We start from the raw sequence: 22,305 nt of genomic DNA, 5'->3' as shown, positions 1-22,305 counted from the left end.
CCGGGCCCATGCGCGGCCGGCGCGCGCCGCGGGGCGGGCGGCGCTGAGGGGGGCGCCCATGGCGGAGCCGGGCGGGGGCGGCAGCGCCGCCGCCGCTCCCGGTGCCGCGGCTCCGGACATCGACCCCGACTTCGAGCCGCAGAGCCGGCCGCGCTCCTGCACCTGGCCGCTGCCCCGGCCCGAGCTGCCGGCCCCGGAGGCGGGCGGAGCGGCGGAGGAGGGCGCGGGCGGAGCGGCGGCGGCGGCGGCGGCGGCGGCGGCGGCGGGGCCCGGGCGGGCCGAGGGGGCGCGGGGGGCAGGCGGGGCGGCGGCGGCGGCGGCGGCGGCGCGGAAGGGCGGCTCCCGGCGCAACGCCTGGGGCAACCAGTCGTACGCCGAGCTGATCAGCCAGGCCATCGAGAGCGCCCCCGAGAAGCGGCTGACGCTGGCGCAGATCTACGAGTGGATGGTGCGCTCCGTGCCCTACTTCAAGGACAAGGGCGACAGCAACAGCTCCGCCGGCTGGAAGGTGAGCGGGGGGCGCCGGGGGGCGCGGGCTGCCCGGGGCAGCGGGAGCCCCGCGCTCGGCCGGTGCCCGCCCGCACGGGGGTGTTCGGGGCTGCCCCGAGGTCCCGAGCGCGGAGGAGCGGGCCGCTGGCCGTGCCGGCTCGGGCCGTGGAAGGCTGCTCCTTGCGCCCTCCGCGTTCGGGAGGCTTTGCAGGGAAGGAGCGAGGGGCAGCTACGAGGCCGTCACCGAGTTTCTGCGCGAGACGAGGCGTCAGCCGAGGGGTTTTTAAGTACAAGGCTCTGCGGTTCTTTGTCGCCCAACTGCGCTGAAGCTCGGTATAAATAACTGTTTCATAGCAGGCATTCTTGGCTTCCCAGAAGCTCCCTTTAAAAAGGGTGCTGTGTGCTAGAACAGTGCCGATGTTTCTTCTCCACAGTGACTGAGGACCTCTGCTGGAGTTCAGAAAAGGGAAAGTAGGTCTCAGGACGTACAGCTCCAAAGCCTTGATGTTGTTCTCTCCTGTTCTTCTGGAAAGGGCGCGTGCCAAGTTCTATTAAAAGATCTCACTACCGTTTCCATCCTCTGCAGGTGGCAGCCTGGTGTCCCTGTTCTGTTTAGTCAAACAAGCTCCGGCAAAGAGAAAGGGAGATGTGAGAACTGGCTCGTGAAATAGTCCCTCGGGCTGTCCTCATAGACGTGCATATTCATATATGTATGTGACTGGATGCCACCGGAGTGGGATCTGAAGAGCGTGATGTGTCGCTCCGGCAGCAGACTGGAGTGACACGTGTGTCACGCTCCTGTCTGTTCACAGGGCTGGTCAGCAGCTCCTCTGTGCTGCAGCTCTGCGGCAGGTTGAGCCAGGGAGGTTTGGGACTTCCACGGCTCCAGCCACGCATTCCTCTGCCTGCGTGAGCAGTCACTAAGTCAATGCAGAGAGGTAATTTTGGAAAAAAAAAAAAAAAAAAAAAAAAGGTGGCTTTTTCTGTTAGGTTAGCTTTCAGCTGGCTCAGCTCTCTGAAGGGGCACACCGTGTGGCTGCGTGAGGAGCGCTGATGTTTGCTCGAGAGAGGGTGGGAACGTGGTGAGAGGGACGCAGCTGTCACAGCTGAGGTTGGCATGGGCTGGTAGACAGCTTCTCACAATTGCCCTTCATCTGGCTTGCTGACGGCTCCCAGAGAGCGTGTGTCATTTGACTGAAATCCACTGGCCATCTTACTTTCTTTTCCTTTTCCTCTTTGTGCAGGTTGAATTCTCGTTGTTAAGTTTTGGTCTGGGACAGTGCGGGGGGTGCGTTTGCTTTCTCTTTGGTAGATTTGTGGTCTCACTGCAAGATAGCTCTTGCTTCCTCTGTCTAGGCATGCTGTCCTGGTCCTGCTGCTGTATGGGATCGTGTTATTTTGGCAAACAGTTCATGGAACTGGTGTAGTTTCTCCTCAGCATTCCTGTCAGCATCCGTTTGGCAACGGTGCTTGAAACCAAAGGTGAATTTGTCTTCTTAAATGTGTCCCAAGATGTGGAGGGGAAGTTGGAACACTGTGAAGTACCCTGCCAGGCTGGACGCTGGAATAGGCGCACTTCGGGCTTGTTCCAGTGTGGAGGTATTTTTATGTTCGTTGCTGTGTAAAGGGACCTTCAGTCTTGGGTTTTAGTCTGCGTTTCCATCAGGTACCCCTTTTGGAAAACGTGCGGTTGGGTTTAACACGTGGAAGGGCAGAGATGACAATCTGCACGTGGGAGAGCTGCGGCCCTCGCTCAGATACCGCTGCCGTAGCCGTTCTGCGATGATGTTTTCAGTGGCGGAGTTTATTTGTAGTCTCGCAGGCTGGGAACAGAGGCCGCTTTAGCGAGGGAAGAGAACTGAAACTTCCTGCTGGGAGAGATGAGGGAGGGCAGAATGGCAGCAGCTGCGGTCGGAGGCAGCCCGCCGTGTCATTAGGGCAGTTCAGCGCTGTTGGCTTTAACCAGCAAACAGAAAACCGTCGTGGAAACACAGCTGAAAGCTGTTTGGATGCCAGGGGAAATTCCCATTAGAAGCTTTTCGGTTTTAGGACATTGTCCGTTGGGGTTGGTACGGGGGTGGGACATGGCTCTCGTACAGTGACCATCGAGCTCCGACTTCAGCCCTCTTCAGTGCTGACATGGGTACACGGGTTGGCGGGGAGCGCTGCTTTGTTCTGCTTACACGAAGAATTCTTCTGGTGAAGATTTTCCTAATCTGTTTGCATCAAGGTACGTTAGATGAAGGCGTGTTAGACGCTCACAGTTTAAATGATCAGCTCAATTTGTTTTTTTTGTGGGTTGAGAGTAAATTTAATAGGCTTGTGTTTTGTATTTAGGACAAAGTGAATAAACAAAAGATGTATCTTCTGCTGAGGAATGCGCCTTGCCTATTTTTCTGTTTCCCCTGCTCTGTGGTATTTTTAGAGCTATGAAACTCTGCGTATTTTTAATTTTGTAAAGTAAAAGATAAGCTTCTCTGGTTGTCTTAGCTTTATGGGTTTCTCAGTTTGGAACCGAATGAGTTTGGATGAAGGAAATGAATGCAGAGGTGCTGCTAAATGCTGATAGAACATTGTGGTGCCTTTTAAGACAGCGCCGCAGCTCCTAGAGTTCTGGCGTTTCTGCCGTTTTGGCAAAAATATTCTGCCATTGTATTATGTTCTGTTTGTGTGCAGTGCAGCTCAAACAGAGAATTTAAGAAGTGAATATGTCAGAACACTTTTATTTGTACCTGCTGCAGTTAATGTAAAACCCATAAACCTGTTATTACTTCATGATTAGTTTCCAGCTGTCTCCCTCCGATATACAATAGAGGGAAATACAGCCGTTACAGACGGCCAGGGTGTAACCTCTGAATTCCGGAAAAATCTGTTTTCGAGGAAGGTGATGGTTGCTGGTCTTGAACTGCGTGAAGTACTTCGTTAAAGGGACGGGCTCGCAGGATGCGCAGTCTCCTTTCCCTGCAATAATTCAGCTGCAGTTAAGAGCTAACCGGGCTGAAAGGCAGAAGTGTCCCCGCAGCGGGGTGTCCCCAGACTCCTTTGTAATCCTCTCCTCGGTGCTCTGCAAGCCGCTCTCTGGATAAGAGGATAATTCCTTCCGGCTTTCAGACTTTGGGAGAGGAGGGCGGTGAGGGTTTTGAGTAAAGCTCTGCTCTGTTCAGCAGGGGCACATAAAACCCTCTGGAGCAGTTTGCGCGCGCCGCTTGTCGCGTTTCGTGCATCCAGGAGTATGAGCAAGTTTGACGCAGTGATGAGCAATGTTGAGGACTGGGCTTTTCAGTGAAACGCTCTGTGTGTTCTCCCAAACCTGTCGTCTCCTCTTCTGTAGGAACAGAGTGAGCTTAAAACCACCCTTTGCTCCCTCCAAAGGCATTTTACTGTAGCAAACCCGAGATGTTTCCTATTGGAAATTTCCCAGTTATATTTCCCTGCTGCATTGCATTAGTTTCCTGCTGCATTGCATTAGTTTATAGGAGGTTGAAGTCACATCTGTGTTCTGGTACTTCATGTTCGCTTTGATTCAAGTGTGTACGTGTACGTAATGCAACAATTTAAGGTAGCTGCAGTACTAATTAAAAATTTACTAGGCATTCTGCTTGAAACAGGTGTCATCTCTCTGGACGGCTCAGCTACCTCTTTTATAAAAATGGGCAGCATTTTGCTTAAAAATCTTCCACGCGGTCGTCTCTGCGTGCTCGTATGATGTGCACGTCACGTGTGGTTTGCGCTAACTGTTGACCCGACGGATCAGATCCGCCTGATGGCTCTCAGGCGCTTCCTGGCGTCTCCCCTGCAGTTCTGCCCAGGATTACAGAGTGACATCCCCGCTGCCACCGCCACAGCCCTGGCTCTGAAGGTCTCCTAGGACCGAGGATGTCTGACCTGCGGGCAGAGCGCGCACAGAGCTTCCTCGCGTTGGAGCAGCTGCTCTTCCCGTGGCCCTCTGAGGTTCCTCGATGAAAGGCTGGCAGGCCAGAAGACAAAAGCGACCCTGTTCAATGTTCCGGGCTATTTTTATCGTGCCGCCCCGGTAGGTTCTGCCAGCTTGTCTTTACACCTTGCAGAGAAGTTCCAGTTCAGTGGATACAACGCTAAGTGAAGGCTTCTTTTGGTAAAGATGAGAAGTTCGTCAGTCATTGGCTTGTTGACTCCTGTCCAGCCAATTTTTGCTTTTTCTGTATGCAGATGTAGAAAAAAGCAACAGACAGTTCCTTAAAATAGTCATGCTAGCTGTTTGCTTGTGTCCGTCTGGACTGTGCTGGAGTATTCTTGTGTCCTGGAAGCTTTTCTTGGCTTAGACTCGTCAGAATTGTGGCTTCTTAACATGGACAGGTGAGGGCCCAAGTCGGTAGCAGGAGATTTTTCTTTTGTTTCATGAGCCAAGTCTTTGTCTGGGAAGGAACGTGTCACGGTGGGAATATTTGCAGAGGTTTGCTTTTGACTTTTGGTGACGGTAATTTCGAGATGATGATTTGAGAAGACATTCAAAGTATTTCCCTGTTGTTGCTCACTGAGGCATAACCGACTTCATGCCAAAAAGCTGTAACACAAAAGGAAATACAAAACTTAAAACTCAGCATCGTAGCTCTGATCAAAGCATGAATCTGCCTGAATTTCAGTCCGGTGCACGTTTGTTTGTAGGGGAGGCTTGCCCAGGGTCTGATTCCCTACTTTTTGTGAGGGAAAAACAGCTGCGTTGTGCCGGGTGTCCTGAGGAAGGCCGTGAGTTGGTGTGCCTGACGCGATGATACTCTCTGGTATCTATTCTGGCACTGAAAATGAAAAGGTGCACATCTTAAATCGAATTTGAACACCGGTGTCGTTGCTGCCGTCGTGGCACTGAACAAAACGCGAGTCCCCTTAATCCTCAGGAGTTGTGGCAGAACTGTGGGTACTGCTTTCTGGTAAGCGGGACTGGTTTGGTTTCTTTGAAGTCGCTGTACCGTGAGGGGAGGGAGAGAGGGTCTGTTTGTATCTGGAGTAGCGGTGGTTGGGTGGAAACGACTCGTTACTACTTGCTGTTACCTCTTACAACCCCAGTGCATGTGTCTGGTGCTAGCAGCACAGGGAGATGTTCTTTGTCTCGGCGGCCAACAACCTCGCTGGGTTTTCTTAAAGTGTGGGGGGGGGAATAACAACCAGAAGCCAGAACAGAAATAATGCACAGGAGCATGACAGAGCGACGGTGGGTTTTCTTGTTGTTTTTTTTTCTTTACTTGAAGCCTTGCAGAGCGTAGTCCTCCCCCTCAAGCAGGGGAGAGCTCTCCTTTTGGCAAAAGTCCGTCTGCCCCATGCAGCGTCAGGCAAATCACCTGGAGCTTTTGCTGCTGCTCTTTCCTGTTCCCTGTCAGTCTGTTTTTGGAAAGCTGCTTTGCTGAAAGATTATTCTTTATGGCACAGCTTAATTTTCCAGTCAGCCCTCAAAGAAGGCTGCTCCCGGGATGCTTGCGCTACTTGTTCCAACAAGTTTCTTCTGCTCTATCTAATCCTGCGTGGCCTCTGCTGCCTGCCTGCCTGTCTCGGTAAACATGTAAATTGCCACGGTGTTTGCTTTTCTGAGAGCTGGGATTTTCTTCTCCTGAACTCCGATTGAAAGATTACAGAAAGGAAAATGTTCTTCATAAGCTGTGGCTTTGTGTCTCCCGAGCTTGACGTCCGTGCTCACGTGTGCTTTCTGGAAGGAGGCTGCTGGAGAAATGTTCTAGCTCTGGCTGTGGAGCAGTTGTTTACTTGCTGGAGCGTAGCTTTGCAAAATCTCTGCAGCGAAGACTTTTCCTAAAGCCTCTGGAGCCAAGCGACCGGGTGAGTGCTGAGACAGGCACTGACAAATGTGGCAGGCGGGGCCTCCTCCCTCTGCAGCCTCTGAAGAATGTGGTGGCAAATTATAATTCTGCACAATTACAGGCCTTGCTTTGGAACATGGCCCTGCTCTGGGATGTGACCATGTTCTTTGTGTGCCTCCAAGGCAGTGAGAACACATCACAGGGAGCTGCAGTGATTGTACGTCCAGCTTTTTCTGTCCCTGATTCTTCAGAGACTTTTTTTTTGCTAAGAATTCAGGTGCCTCCATGATTTGTATCAGGAACTTGAAATTTCCCAGGAGAATGGCACTCGTGCTCAGGAGTAGTCATGGCCAGACCTTGAAAATCCATGTGAACATGTGTAAGCTCAAAAATTTCAAGGACAGACGTTGTTTTGTGTTTTTCTTAACATATCTTGTGCTTGGCTTGGCCCCGAGTGCTTTGTTAGCACGGCTCTTGCACCACCGCTCCATGTGCCTCCTGATCCAGGCACGGCACAAAGGAGCCTCCTCTTCTGCCCTCTCCCAGCTATGGAAAAGCTGTGTCACAGGACGCTGCGTTTCAGCTTGTTTCTCTTCTGTTCTGTGAGGAACCTTTGTCTGAACACGCTGTCCTGAAGGCTCTGATTTGATGCGAGTAAAACTCAAAGTTTATGGTAGGCAACCTCAGTCTTACGGGGAAGCCCCGTAGTCCCTTGGAAAGGTTCTCACCGGCTTTCTGTCTTCGGTAAGAAGCACTCGTGCCCCTCAGACAGTATTTCCATATCCAGGCGGTTATCCGGATGGCTGACCCGAGAGCTGGTGGCTCCGTAGTGCCAGCTCGGGTGGCTCATGCCTCTCCCTCAGAGCGAAGCGCGCCCCGTGCCGCGCGGGGCCGGGCCTGGCCTGGCTGGTACGAGGGCAAGGAGGGTTGCTTGCCCTGAGGAGATGCTATCAAAGGGGAAGATTTAATGTTTTGGTGACTCCTTGGGAATTAGGAAACGGTGTGGGGCTGCTGTTAGTCACGGTGCTGTGGCTGTTTTATGTATCCTGTCCCGTACGCGAAGCGGTTGGGCCTGCTGAAAGCTTCATTGTTCAGCGTACGGTAAGTGCTTCTAGCCGGGCCTTGACTTTGCATAATGTCTGCCATTAATTTCATAATGGTTTTGTCTGAATATGTGATTTACAGGAGTCATCTTTGATCTGTGATGGCTTAGAGACCCAGACCGTCTTTTTTTCACTTCAGTACTTAACGTGCAGCAGTGCTCTGTAGGAACCGCTGTAGGATGCAGTAACCGACCCCCCTCCCCTCCCAGCTAGTTGCTGAAGAGATTCCTAAGGATTTGGACCCAGGCTTTTCTGACTGCTTCTTCCTTCAGCTCAGGCTGCAGTCTGGTCAGAGGCGTCACGGAGGTAAAAGCCGGGGGTGTGGATTCCAGGCGCTCTGCGGCGCGGGAGGATCCAGGCTGCTCTGAAGCTGAGCATCTAAAAAGTTAACTTCACCTCTACGTTTTTGGTTTGAGTTGCTTAACATCGAAAAAGGAAACACGTCAGGGTTGCCTAGGTGACTGAATTCTGTCATTTCCCCTCCTGCAAGGTTTGACTTGGAGTTCTGTGATTATTTTAGCATCGTTAATTTTCCACTCACCCTCTCAATGAGATTTGAGGGTGCCCTCCACACGTTAGGCCCATTAAATCATGCTGGTAGCTGCATTCTTGTGCCGGAGAGCATAGAGTGTGCGAGCCTGACAAAGCTAACAGTAAAGGAGCTCCCCTCCTCGTGCCTTGGTAAGGTTTAGCACCTGCGTGACATGAAGCAGCTCCTTGTGCTGGCCGGTCCTCGCTTCCCTGACACCCCTCTGTCTCAAAACACAGGGCCTGGTAGGGGAGGCGGTTCAGATCTATTTTGGGACGCTCTGGACCGAGTATTTCAGCACACAGACAAGCCCGGTCGGGCAGATATGTGATGACTCCGGGTGCTGTGGCGGTGAGCTGCCTCACAGAGGCTGCAGCAGAGGTGTGAAAGGCGTAATTTAGGCATTGCACTTCTGACAGCAGCTAACTGTAACATAAGAAGTGTGCTGTTTTTTTTCTTCCTCTTGCCTCCAACCACACGTTCTGTGTTTCTGTTAGCACTGAGGTGCCCGACCCTCCCCACTGAGGTAGTTCAGAAAATAGGCAGTGCTCAAAGGGGCAGAAATCATTTTCAAGGAAGGATGGGGCTGCTTTTTGGTCAGATCAGCTCTCTGAAGCAGCTTAGAGTTGCAGATGCTTGTGTTATGGGAAGAGGAGAGTTGGAAGACAAGGAAGGAAGGAGCAGTACAGCAATTACCTGTGTCTCTAGCTATTAACCATCATATCAGTTGAGGAGGAGCATGTACAAGCACTTTGAGACTGTTGCATAAAAGGTACCAGGCTTCCCAAATCTTGATGTAATTCTTAGACTTGTTTCAAGATGTCTTGTTTCTGGCTTCTTTTTAGCCAGAAAATTAGGCACTAAGACTTTCACGTAGATACAAGAAGTGACGTTACTTTTCTTCAGGTTGCAGTGTTCCTGAAATGCTCGCACCAGTGCAGTGTGCTTTTGCCGACGAAGGACTCAAAACCCAGCTATAGCAGGAAATAGCTTGTAGTTACTTGTGAAATTTTCAAGTCTCAAACCCGTTGGTTTAAAGCTTCATTTTGGTAAATGGCGCTAAAAGTGGTTCTGAAACTTTCGATGCATGCTCCATACAAGCTACCAGGTCGTGCCTGCCAGGACTGGGTGTCATCAGTAGCTCACGGATTGCTTTCAGGAGGATAAATGAAGGGTTTGTGACAGCTTGGTGCTCTTGCAGCCGCAGGCACGTTCACCTGGGAAATGGGGGTGATGCCTTGGAAATCAAAGCAGTAGCCTTCGAGGAGACAGGGTTCCAGTCTGGTTACTTCTTGGGAAACTGGAAGGAAAAGAGCTTTATTTAAAGAATATGCTAGACAGGAGCGTTGTTACAGCTATTAATGTGAATAACTCAAACCATAGATTTCTCTCTGTAAGAGCGTTGGCTCGCACGTGTTCCTGCAGGCTCCGGCTCCGCAGTAACCCTTGGGGTGCTCTCCAAGTAGGAGCTTGTGTCTCCGTAGATAGTGATCACAAGCAGCCAGTCTTGTCCAAATCCTCAGCAGCCAAAGGTTAAAATGAGAGCTAATTCAGAACAATTCACACGTCTCCTTCCACCTCTGTGAAAACTTTCCACTGTGCTGTATTGTTTCTGCCTCACTGAAGGACAGTCCTTTTGGCAAGGTGGACAAAATTAGCATGGTAAGGGCTTGGCTGAGAGGAAAAGGGTGGGGAGAGGGAAGGCAGCGGGCAGGAAAGAACTGTGGGCAGAGGCAGTGGGAAAGGATGATAAAAGCACAGTTCACGTGGTTCAGAATTAGGACTATGCATGGAAGTTGAAGGCTGCTGTGAACCTTTCAGTTTATATGAAAAAGGTGTTGCTTTTGGACCGCCGTTGTGCTACCAGTGTAGCACCTTTTAATTATGTGTAATTTGACTATCTGAACAAATTAAATGCAAATATGAAACAAATGCACAACGCAGGCTTCAGAGGGATCTTCAGGGGGTTCTGCTCAAACAATGAGATTATTGCTCGCTGATTCTGAAGTGCTGGGGGTTATCAGCACGGTTGCAGGATTGAAATTCAGTTTGTTGGGGTACAGACACGTTAGCTTGCAGTTTCTAGCAAATCTAAGCCAAGTGAAGGGTGTTAGGAGGGACAAGGAATGCATGCCTTGCCAAAGGGAAAGATGGGAGAGGCTAAAACTGGCACGTACAGTGTGGGAGTGCATTATCAGTCTGAACATCTTACCCCATCAGAAACGCACACAAAGCGTGCTGCCTCCGTGTGGAGTGCAGCTGGCAGCCCCCAGACTTACCGGGACTCTTGCTCCACAGATTCTGTCTTGTTTTGGGGATGAAGATAGTGATAGGCATACTGAATTGGGTGGGTTTTGTCGTTTCTCTCCTTCCAGGCTGTTTAACCAATTCACTTCCATGCCGTGCTCTGATCCTGCTGAAAGCTCACTGTGCAAAAAATAAAAACTCCAGCCACGTTTCTGCTCTGTGGCTAACGGGGTTAACGGAAGGGTGGGAGCAGGAGAGATGATGAAGGTGCCACACTCTAGCAGCAGCCTTGGCTCACGTTCCATTCGGCTCATGTTGAACTTGCAAGCTGTGTTTGGGAATTTGCTTGCTTGCTCCGTGGTATGTTCAGCTGCTGCAGCCTTTGTAGCGACGGCATAGGGTCTTGAAAAGTTCTTTTTGTGTCAGCGTTGGCCACGCCAGCTGGAAGCTGCTAGTTGTCGTGGCAGCTTTACCCCTGGTGCATCAGGGAGACATTGCTCTGCCTGCTCGTGCTGTCAGGTGTGTTGGAGCTGCAATGGCAGGTTTGATATGTGTAGGTCTTTGTTCTGCCTTTCTTCTCTGGATACTGTCTGAATGCATTTGTGCTTGTGAGATGTCTAGGTGGAGATGTGGTATAAACTGTCAGCTCCTCACAGCCCCTATTTTTTTTCTTTTCCAGAACTCTATTAGGCATAACCTGTCTCTGCACAGCAAGTTCATTAAAGTTCATAATGAAGCCACTGGGAAGAGTTCTTGGTGGATGCTCAATCCTGAAGGCGGTAAAAGTGGAAAGGCACCAAGAAGAAGAGCTGCCTCCATGGACAACAGCAGCAAGCTCGCAAAAGTCAGAGGTAAAGCATCCAAAAAGAAGCCCTCTCTCCAGTCTGCTCCTGAAGCCACTGCTGACAGTCCTGGCTCCCAGTTCCCTAAGTGGCCGGGGAGCCCGTCCTCAAGAAGCAACGAGGACTCTGATGTGTGGAACACCTTCCGGCCTCGAACCAGTTCCAATGCAAGCACCATTAGTGCCAGGCTTTCTCCAATCGTGACTGATCAGGATGACCTCCATGATGAAGAGCTGCTCCCGTCTATGGTGTACTCCAGTGCATCCAGCAACGTTCCACCAACCGTGACCGAGGAGCTTGAGCTCATTGACGGGTTAAATTTGATGTCTCCCAGCTCATCTGTGCTATCTACCCAGCAATCTGCCTCCAGTGGTCAGATCCAAAGAGATTCCAGCTTTTCCTTGCGGAGCCCAAACGCAGCTGGTCAGACCACCACTTTTGGCAATTCCCTCTTTAACCCTGTTGATATTTCACTGCAGAGTTCTGTCAGCCATTTCTCCGGCCCTCAGACCTTGGAAGCTCTTCTGACGCCCAGCTCTCCGCCTCCAAGGGATGTTATGATGACTCAGGTGGATCCAGTTCTCCCACAGACTGGTAGCAGGATGAGCGGCCGAACTCTTCTGCTCCTGGGTGGACAAGCCACCCAGAGTAAGATGAGCTCAGGCACTCCGCGAGGAAAGCCTGCAGAGCAGCAGGCAGAACCAGTTGGTGCCAGTGTTTTGCCATCAACGCTTCCCATAGTAGCATCTCCTCAAAACACTGGCAGCATCAACAGTTTGAAGGCTCCGGTTTCTGCAGCGGCTGCCCAGTCCGTCCAGCTGGGCAGTCCACCACTGCTTTCTTCAGCTAGCCCTGCTCCTCTGGGGCTGAACCAGGACAGGCTGCCCATTGACCTGGACATTGACATGTACATGGAGAACCTTGAATGTGATATGGATTACATAATCAACAGCGAACTCATGGATGGAGAAGGACTGGACTTTAATTTTGAACCTGTTCTGTCTACTCCCAGCTATCCCAGCACCTCGCAGGCCTCCAACCATACCTGGGTACCGAGTTAACTTCAGGAGCACAAAAAGGTAGGTGTAGTTATGTAAAATGCTGCAGTGCTGTGTCGGGATCGACTCTTGAGATTTTTCCTGTGCCCCACTCTGCAGTAGCTACAGACAGATAGCTCTCTGGAAGAGCATGTGCTCTTTGAGTTAAGGGTTTCTGGGAGAACTGCATTCCCTTTTAGAAGGAGAAAAGGGCAGATAAAGGGAACTTACGGGGCAGTAAACTCCTTAATGGAGTAGAGCAGCAACCTGAAAAACTCCCGCTCTCTCTTGTCCCCAAAGATGACTGCTCTGCAGGACATTGGTCTCTGCCACGTGATGTCTGTAGCTCTGAATCTGACGTGAGAGCATGTGCTGGTTCTCTAAAGACGTGATGCTGTGTATACAGAGCAGTTTAATTGAGCAGGCACACGCTGTTCTACCCAGGTTATGATTATGCTTGCAAAATTTTCTAGTATATGAGGTTGCAAAGTATGTCTGTTTCATGACTGCCTGCTTTGCCCTGCATGTAGCAGGACAATCTCTCTGTTATCAGGCCTTCTGCCCTTCCCTTATCTGGGGAGAGTGTCTGTAAAGTCTGGTAAGCCTGTTTGTCAGCATCAACTGCTGAATTGCTTATGCAGCCATTAAAATGGGAAAGGAAGAGAAAATGGGAGTGTGGTGTGAATGGAGATGACAGAAGGAGGAAGGGTGTCACATGCTTATGCTTTCAGAAGCAGCACAGCTACCTTTCTGGGGATCTTTCGTGCTCACAAATTCCTTGAATCACTTTGTTTCTCACACACTTTATTTGCCAGAGTTAAAAACATCATATTCTCTGCTGTCCTGATTTGAAGCTCTTTAACCACTGATGCAGTCAAAGAAGTAGAGAACTGGAGCTGAAGGCGCGTTTCATGCTTGGAGCTCAGTTAGCTAACAGGACGGGCAGCTTCGTGTATGGACTAGAGCGCGGACTGGATATTGGTTGGAAAGTGGAAGCCTTGCCAAGATTATTTCCTGTGCAGGAGACAGATGTGGTATTTGTTAGTGTTGCAAGTTCGGTCGGTAATAGTGGCCAGCTGAGCAGGCAGAAGTCAGGGCAAACTGCAGATACCGCTTCACTTGCGGGAAGCCCTTGAGCGCCAAGGTGATGGAGAAGGAGTGAAATTATCGTGTGCTTGACCTTAATGCTACTTCCAAGGCACCTGAGTAACTTGAAGGTAGCCCTGCTTTCAGCGGGGGTTTGGGCTGAGTGACTTCTGGAGGTCCCTTTCAGCCTAAACTTCCTGGTGATTGCTGCTGCCGTACGTGCCGGAGACCCGGTTCTAGGGTAAATACTTTTCTGTGCAGCTGTTCCAGACAAGTGCTTGGGACTAGACAAAGTGAAACGCTGTTCTTTGGGTCTGTGGTACAAAAACCCTGTGAGCACATTGATACGCTATTATATGTGGACTTTTTAAACACAATTTAATGCCCTGTTATTCCAAATCCCATCACACTGCTTAGGACTTCATTCGTTAGTAATGCTCTTCTGTCCTTACTTAGAAGATCTCTACTGTAGAGAGAAGGAGGATCCATCAAGCTTTCCCCCGTTTCCTTATGGCTTTTTATAGTCTTGTGCATTTAAGTGTTCTCGTGCCGAATTACAGTGTCTGTCTTAAATCGGATACCCACACTTCAGGTGCAATAGGGAAACTCGGTTCGGATTTCAAAGACCAATTTAGTTGACAAAACATCCGTAGTGTTCATCTGCCCAAGGACTGTTTGCGAGGTAGTGACAGAGGCCCTGGCTGTTTCAGCCCTGGGTGTTGCTCTGAACTCCACTGGATATTGCTCTGAACTTTGGTGCTTTTTGTATGCCGCGCTATTGTGGGTTGTCATATTTGGGGAGTACGTTGGCGTTGCAGGGGTGAGATGTTCTTCATAGTGTTTTCAGAACGTGGAAGATGGAAATATCCCGCAGTCCTGGGCGCGTTAATCACCTGGCCTGGATAGTCAAGACCTCTGTCTACAGAATACCAGGCACAGACTTATTATTTTAAGGGTACGAAACAGGGAAGCTGATGAAATGTTCACCAAAAGGTGAAGGTGTGGCTTGTAATCACGTGCTGAAGAGGGAGAAGGGATGTTCTTAGCAGCTGTGCTCGTGGTCCATGTCGATACTTGGTGTGTGCGTTGCTTATCGAGGCAGAGGAGTTGCTAGAGATTAAAAGCCCTGGATTTGCTTTCTTTATTGCGTGAGTTTGGAGTGTTACTCTCTGGGGAATGTGCTGGACACATCCTCACTAAAGAAAGAGCAAAATGGTGAGCGAGTTCTGAAATGTGATTGTGATCAGCACAAAGGGTGGCTCCTCCGTGCTTCTGTGCGAGCAGTCCTGAGCTGCAGCATTGCTCTTGGAGGAGCAGCATGCCCTGGTCACTGTGCTTTTTTTTTTTTCTTCCAAGTCTTCTATTCTGCCTTTTGATTGTTTGCTTTTTTTCTGAGCTTTACAAAGCTTTTAAGTTTTGCCTGTATCCGCGGGGTGAGATGAAGGGGAGTTTTTTCCCCAAAGGAAGGCAGGCACGATGCAAAATGCTGCCGAGGCAGGGAGGTGGGTCAGGAGTGCATCAGGGTTGTAAGAAAAGGGGAACAGGATGTGCGTGGAGAGAAATAGGAGAGTTCCTGGAGACCATGAATAACCCTGGGAAAAGAAAGCAGAATGCTTTCTCAAATTTAGGAGTTTAAAAAAATAAAAAAATAAAAAATGCTGCAGACATCAGCGTCTGTGAAGAGGTCAAGATTTGTATCATCTGTCCTTTCTTCGGATCTCTTACTGTGGAGAGTTGTGGCCCTGCTCGGAAACCCCTGCTCAGGGAAAGCCTGGCTGCCGTTACATATTGTTCCGTGTGCCAGTCGTTCGTGTGCTTTCTATGAGTGGTTTTTCCCCACGTGAAGTTCACATTGGTGAAAACTGACAGAAACGACTGCTCACCTGCAGCCGTTCGGGGTAGTTTCTGTGGGCTTAGCCTCCGCCCTGCCGGGTCAGACCCGGGCGTAACGCTGAGCGAAAGCTGACCGTCGGATCCCAGAGCGTGATCACCGGCGGCTAGCGAGCAGCCGGGATGGAATAGAAGCTGGATAAATTCTTGGTCTGCCCACAGCACGTGGGAGGACAAATTCCTGCTGCCGGTGCTCGCGCGGCTGTAGGTCCTCCGTTCCCTGGCTGAGGCGCTCGGCGCGTGAGCGGGACGGGGCCTGAGCGGAGCCTTCGTGAGCAAGGCCGTGAGCAAAGCGTGGCCGCAGCTGGAAGGAGCCTGTGGTCCACGGGCGGCCAGCCCCGGGCAGCGCTCCTTCCTGCGGCACTCCCCGCACGTGTCCTCCGCGGGGCTGGGAAGCGCGGCTGGCTTTTCCTCAGCGGCTCAGGGCCCTGGCGCTCGCTCACCTCTGTACCTCAGGCGCTTCGCTGCGGGATGCCCAGGGATACAACTGCCTCTTCTGCGCGCTGGTGTGCGGTTCGTCCCCCTTCGGTGTGGTCCGTCTGCTCCCCCGGTGGAGTTCAGTCAGCAGCCTGCGGTTGTTCAGCTGGGCTCCGCGCAGCTTCGTGGCCCCTTTGTCCCGTGCCCAGCTTGGCCTGGACCCGGCGTCTTCTTGCTGTGCTCTAATTCCCTTTGGTCCCAACGCTGCATTTTCATCTACCAGAAAACTAATACGTAAATAACCCCTTCCCTCCGTCATCTTGCAGTTTCCCAAAGCCCGTTGCTCTGACTTTTCATTTACGCCAGTGTATTTTCTTGTTCAGGGCCCACTCCCCTTTGTAGTTTTCCTTTGCCACGAGTTTATTTCATACTCACCAGCGCTCCCGCTGAATGCCCTGACTTGATGCCCTGTATTTATCTTGCTATTCTGCCTTCCCAAACGAGCCGTGGACCTGCAGTGGAGGTTTTATGTCAGTGGCTTAAACCAGCTCAGATGTCTTCCAGGGCTCGTTTGAAGGAGCTGCAGCTGCTGCTTTGCCGCTGCAAGCTGACTGACCAGAGTGAGGCAGAAGGCCTGAGAAGGGATGTCTTAAGGCTTTTCGGGTAATGAAATATCTAGAAATACTTACCTTTTTGTAGGTAGATACGGGATTTCTTTAAGTGGTTGAGTATAAGCAATTCTTGTGTGTGATCAAAAAAAAAAAAAAGCCTTCATCTCTTCCTTCCCAATTCACATTTGTGGCTGCTTAAGGTGAGGAGTAACTTGCCTCTTCCTCCTTGCTTTCCCACAACGCTTCTGGTGTTAGCAAAGTCCTTTAAACCTGCTTATCTCGCAGAGCTTTGATGGTGCCATCAGCTTGCCGGAGGAGAGCTTACTCCTGTCCTTTGTGTTTTTGTTTTGTCTCTGTCTCAATTGTATTCTGAAGCTTGGAGCTGAGCAGCCGCATCCTCCGCTTGACTCTGTTGATCAAGGTCTCTTGTGCTCTGTGTTTGTTCCCTGGTGGAAGTGGGCATTCTTTGAGCAGCACAAGGCTGACTGATAGCAGTTAACTCCTTCTCTGTGCATCCAGGGTTCCCACTGAAGCTGAGATCTAACCATTCGCTCTTTTTCTTCTTCCTAGTGTCCTTCAGGTTTTGAACATCGGGTTCTGACTTCGCTTCCCACCCCTGGCAGAGAAAAGAATGGAGCATGTTGGATTCAGTTTCCCTGCGCACCACACCTTGGGCAGAAGGGGCTGCCCACCTGGGAAGAAAGGGCAACCTGCATCTGGCTGCAACAGGAAGAGTTTTAAAATAATCCTGTTACGTGCCACGTCTCTTCCTACAAACCTGACCCTGCCTTGGATCTTCTGGGGAAACCCTGGGCTGTGCAAGTCCAAAGAGGAGCCCTGGTAGAAGCCTTGGCCAGAAGCTTCTGTGCTGGGCAACGTTTTCCCATGTGAAGAGTTGGGTTTGCTGGAGGAGCATCCCAATGGCTACCCCCTCTCTCTGCTACGGCAGAAAGTCTCCCAGTGCCTCGGACTGGCGGAGGGCCGGCTCTGCTCGCGCTCGGCTTGCCCTCCGGGACGGAGTAGTTGGACGTTTCCATTAAGCCACCAGATGTGCACTTGGTATCCCGCAGACTCGCAGAGGAATTGGAAGAAGCGAACTGGCGGAAACCTTGTTGGGAGGAGGGCGTGCTGTTCCAGGGGTCGGTCTCGGTGTTTTCAGCGTGCCCCTCTCGCTGGAGCGCCCCTCGTTGTTCTGCGGGGAAGGGTGGTGGTCACGGTGCAGAAGGCTTCCTCTCGTTCATCCGAGTGGAACGGGGGGACGTTGAGTTTTTCCCTGTGCCAACTAAGCCCCGTTGAATGAGAAGCATGTTTAGAGAAGTCCCTATGCTGTGCTCAGCACATTCCCAATACACCAGGCTGCTGTACAGTAGGTACAGGTGCTAATAGCTGTTTCTGGGACACAAAACCATCAGTTGGGGTTTGTTTCTGATCTCTCTTGCTACAGCAGAGAAAAGGAAAGCCTGGGTGTGGCCTTAACAGAGCCCTGGTTGCTTTTCAGAAGGGCATTTTCTATAGATGAAATATTTTTTTACTAATCTGGGAACTTTCTACAGTGAACATGAAGCCAATGTTAAGTGTGTCCCCTTTAGGCGTATTGGGCATCTCTCCCTCCGAGGAGGTACCAGTGACAGACTTCTTTTTCAGAGCTGCATTAGGAACAAACACGTTTGCTGTTTGGTAATGTATATGATTGATTGGGGGAAAGAATTGGCAAATCCCCGCAGTTTCAACCACCTTGGGGAAGGGTTGTACATTATTGTAATCTATATGTAAAAGTAGCTGCAAATTACATAGAAGCTTTTCTAAACCTTTTTAAATATATATTATATATTTTAATTGAAAATGAGATTATTGGATAAAAACCACACTTGCTGCATCTGTCCCCTTGATACCAGATAACACTACAGCGTGGGAGGGACAAGGCCGAAGGCGTTTTGGGCCAAGAAGCTGAAAATGTCGTTAGAAAAAGTGGGAAGGGCACCGCGGTGTAACCGGGGGATGGCTGCCCCTCTGCAACGGGTGGAAAGTGCCCTCGTGGCCTCGCTGTCAGCCACAGCTCCTTGGGCCCTTTCCTTGGTCGGGCACTCCCACCAAGCCAAGAGCACGGCGTTGGGGAACGCTAACCATTAACAGCGCGCTCGTTCTCGGCTAATCCCTTAAGTGGCTGGGCTGTAGCTGATGCACCGAGAGATTCCCTACTCTGCTGAGGAGATGGTGTGGACTGGATCACGCTAGATCTGCTGACGCCCTGGGTAGCCCTTAGGGAGGGCGCTTTGTTGTATTTGGTAGCTGTCTTTTTGGTTTCCGTGGATTTTCGTTGCTGAAGTTGCTGCTGCTGGGGAACTTGGGGCCCGTAGGCATACCCGTGGGGATGTGTGTCACATTCTGCCCCGTCTTTGTTCTTGCGAGACAGAAGCTAGGAGTCAGGAGATTAGCTGAGAGCATTAGCTGGCGTGTTCCTGTCACCTTATTGGTGTTTGCCGTGGTAGGAGCTGTGGGAGATGCGATGCTTTTACCAGGTCCCAGTAATCTTGGTCTGGCAGAAAGCCTCTCAAATCCTTCCCGAAGGCGGTGGTGGCTTCTGCTGAGGCTTCTGTCATGCAGTGCAATTAGCCACGTTCTTCTACCACCTTGTCTGCTCTGTTCTCATGGGTTTCATTTCATTTTCATCTGAGTGGAGATTGGAACAGGAGCGGTTTGTCTGGCTACCTGCAACGAGGAGTCTTCAACAGCCTTATCGTTAGCGTGCTCTGCCATTAGAGCCCTTGAGTAATTTGATAACCTCGGCTTTGAAGGCGGCCTTGGTGGCAGACCTCATGGTGATACGTTCAACACTTACCCACAATCTGCACGTCTGGCCACACCTCACCGTAACAAAAACAAAACCAAAAAATTAGAAAGTGCGAGACCTGGCATCCCAGCCAGAGCTCTGCCGGCTTGAGCCGTGGATGTGTGTTCTCACTGCCATTAGTTCATTGCACAAATTGACAGACGGCCCCTTCCACAGACACCTCGTGCCGCACGTGGCGCGCGTTGCACACAAGGATCAGCCGGTATGCTGATTCAGTTCAGAGATGTGGCGGGACTTGTGTTTTTTGGCACGTCGTGTGCCACTTTGTTCGCTTGGACCCCGAGGGGGGATGAATCCCAGGAGCTCCAGAGCAAGTCGAGAGGCTGCCCAGGCTTCGCAGGCACCGACAGTGCGGTGGATGGCAAGTGCAAGCAGGTTGGTCCCATCGCTTCACAGCTCGGTACCAAAGGACAGGATCCCAGCGTGCGTGGCGCTGCTAAATGCGAACCTGATGCCTTCAGCATGGAAACAGAGCCCGAAGTAACAGGAAGGGCAATATCATGTACCCGTGCTTCAGACCTGCGTGTCCTTGGAGCTGTTCCTGCCTGGGCTGGCCTGTGGGAAGAGGTGGTCAGAGCCCTACGATGGGGGCTGATGAGAAACACTGTGCTTTTAGTAGGAGTAGGAGCCTCGTGCGCGGGAGCCTCTGCCCCCTCAGCACAACAGGAGCTGGCAGTGGCTGAAGGTGCTGGAGAGCGCGCTCGTGTCGAGGGCGGTGCTGGGAAGACTACTGGTGCTCCGGGAGAGCTCAGCGAATGGGATGCTGTGGGACGACAAACGGGATGTTGTGGGCTCAGGCAGCCTCGCTCCTCGTTTGGGTGGCAGGAGGGTTTGGATCGCGGGCGCAGAGGGCAGGGATGCAGAGAATTTGGGAGTTCTCCAACCCCTTCTTGAGTAACTTCCTCTTTGTAGACCTTGACCTTTTCTAGCCTGGGACGTTTCCTCAAGTGACACAAGAGACTTTGAAGTTCTCAAACTGCTGCTTGCTGAAAGGATGCACCTGGGAGGGGGCTTCCCCACTACTTGCCCTGGTTTTTCTGTTCTTTCCCAAGGTGTTTGCTACCGGGTTCAGCATAGTGTCTCGGTGGGTCTTTGTTCTGAGTCAGCAGCGGCAGGCCCTGTGCTTACGGGTACTTCTTTCTCTAATGAGGGGTTGGGCTGGGGTTTAGAGAGCAGCTCTGAGCTTGGTGGGAGTGATGCTCCTGGGCAAGTGCCTGAGAGGAGTGGGCAGGGGACTGTAGGCACGAGGCCTTGCGCTGCGCGCGTTTTCCTTGTCCTCGCTGAGCTTGGTAACGAGTTTCTTCACCTCCGGAGGATCAAACGTGGTCTTCCGCAGTGCGAAGCCACCGTGCAGCTCTGGGGCCTGAAGGATTCTGCTCACAGCTGCCCGTGGAGCCTGGTAGGAGGCAGGCTTGTTGCTTTTATTTACTCCTGGGTTTAGCTAATTGCTTGAGCCTTCTTTACAACTTGAGCGTATTTCACTGCTACCAGCTTCCTGTAAAAGCTTGGAATATTGGAAGTTTCTTGGAGCCCTTGATTTTCGTAGCTGGCGCGTCTGAAAACACGGCATCCCCTACCCTGTGCTGCTTTAAAAACAGCAGCTGGATCGTTCTGGTGAGAGGAACAAAAGCAGTGGGAGCGTTCCAGAGCCTGTGTGTACTCATAAGCGAGGCTCACACTAGAAGCAAGTAGCGCTAATCAAGTTTTCCAAAGGAAATGCCTAGAAAGCTTTTATATAGCTCATGATTTGTTCATTTTCTTACTTAGTTGCTTATTTATAGCCACACTCAAATGCTCCAGGGCTAGCCTTGCTCCAGGAGTGAGAAACCTGTCTGGTGCCGCGGGTAGGAGTGCCTTGGGAGTGGTGTCCTGGACTGTCACCAAGATAATGTGCAAGTATGGACCCATTATCAACAACAAAAAAATCAGTTTGGGGATGTGAGCACGAACAGGGATGGCTTTGGCTTCGGGTTTGCCTCAGCTGCATGCCTAATGAGAAACTTGTTCTAATTAACGTGGGGAAAAGCAAATGAGGTGACTCCAGATGCCTGAAAGATCTGTCCATGTGAAAGCTCGGGAGCATGCGATAACACATCACTACAGTTCGTAACCCTTCAAGGAAGGGTTCCCCTCTTTTCATTAGCCTTTGCATCTCCCCCTGCACCAGGATGTGTCTGTAGCTGATGGAAAACTCGCTGATGGAATCAAATCTCCATCTGGCGTCACGGTGTAGAGCAGGGAGGAGAGGCAGCAGGCGCTGACGGTGGAAGAGCCGATGGTTTGGGCGGGTGGTTCTCCGGGTGTGTGTCGGAGGGGATGGCCGCGGCTGGAGCCGCGCTGCCCGGCATGGTGCTACCCTTTGGCGCTCCGGTTCGGCTGCGTGGATGGCAGGTGACTTCTCCCAAAAGGAGCCCTCTTCGTCAGGCACCGGGGGGGGGGCTCTGTGGAAGTGGTGCCAGCACCGTGGGGGCTTCGCCTGGTGAGACCACAGGAGGGCTTTCTGCATCGCTAGCACAGCCGCCTGCTGCGTACGGGGCAGGCACCCCTAGCTGCCGTAACTTCCACCCCATCCCCTCTGCACTCTTTCACCCGTTTCTCACAAGAATTTTTTTTTTTTTTACATAATCTCCGCTTTTGTTTGCTCTTTGTAGCAGTGTAACTTCTGAACCATTACAGGCTCTTTGTTACCATCTGTGCTAGCAAGACTGTAGAATGTGCTAGACTAGGGGGGAACGTTTGACAAATAAAAACCTGTAATCCTCTGCGCTGTGTCTCATGCAGTTTGTTCCGTTTCACTGGTGGGGGCCAGTTGTTTTTTTTTTTTTGTTTGTTTGTTTTTTTCCCCTTACCTTCAGCTCCTTTCCTTTGTCTTCCTCTGCTGTTAGGCCAGAGGTGGGAGGGTTGATGTGTGAGAGCCTACGAAGGCGCCAGGGTGCTCTCAAGCGTGCAGAGCCCCTTGTCGCAGTGTGCAGGTGGTACGTGGGGGCCCATCCACAAGGTGACGCTGAATTAGGATAGCTGAGCACGTTAGTGACCTTTCATCTTCGCTTGCGTACCCCAGCTCAAGGAGATGAAGGAAAGCTACTGCAGCTCGGGAGCACTTTCTGCCAGCAGCGGAGGATGCTGGCCTGCTGCCATCCCAGGGGCCATGGAGGCCCGAGGGGAAGCCAGCTGGTCGTCCCTGGGGCTGGCTGCCCTGCTCAGAGGTGTGCAAGCAGTAAGAGGCCTCTCCGGGAAGGAGAAGGCTTCGGGTCGGTGCCGTATGGGGTCCCTCCTTGCTACGAGGCACGTAGGAATGAAGATGCAGCCCGAGCCAGCGCAGCAGCTTGCGAGGAACGTGGCGGAGCCCTTGACTCCAACCAGGATGCCGTCCCGGCAGGTCTGCTGCGTGGCTGGAGCGCTGTGCCGTGGGACGGG

The 22,305-nt window shown here is 51.6% G+C and overlaps 1 protein-coding gene across 1 annotated transcript; it reads left to right on the top strand.

Moving 5' to 3' along the window:
• Window positions 1–58: 58 nt before the first annotated feature.
• FOXO4 (forkhead box O4) lies at window positions 59–21,650 on the top strand. The gene is made up of 3 exons (XM_035541616.2): window positions 59–508; window positions 10,834–12,075; window positions 16,608–21,650. The coding sequence occupies exons 1-2, from the start codon at window positions 59–61 to the stop codon at window positions 12,055–12,057; spliced, it is 1,674 nt and encodes a 557-aa protein (XP_035397509.1). The 3' UTR covers window positions 12,058–12,075; window positions 16,608–21,650.
• The last annotated feature ends 655 nt before the right edge of the window (window positions 21,651–22,305 follow it).

The sequence above is a fragment of the Cygnus atratus genome, chromosome 13, assembly GCF_013377495.2.
Source record: "Cygnus atratus isolate AKBS03 ecotype Queensland, Australia chromosome 13, CAtr_DNAZoo_HiC_assembly, whole genome shotgun sequence".
NCBI classification, from domain to species: Eukaryota; Metazoa; Chordata; class Aves; order Anseriformes; family Anatidae; genus Cygnus; species Cygnus atratus.
Note: the sequence above shows the minus strand (reverse complement) of the source record. Positions and strands in the feature narration are given on the sequence as shown.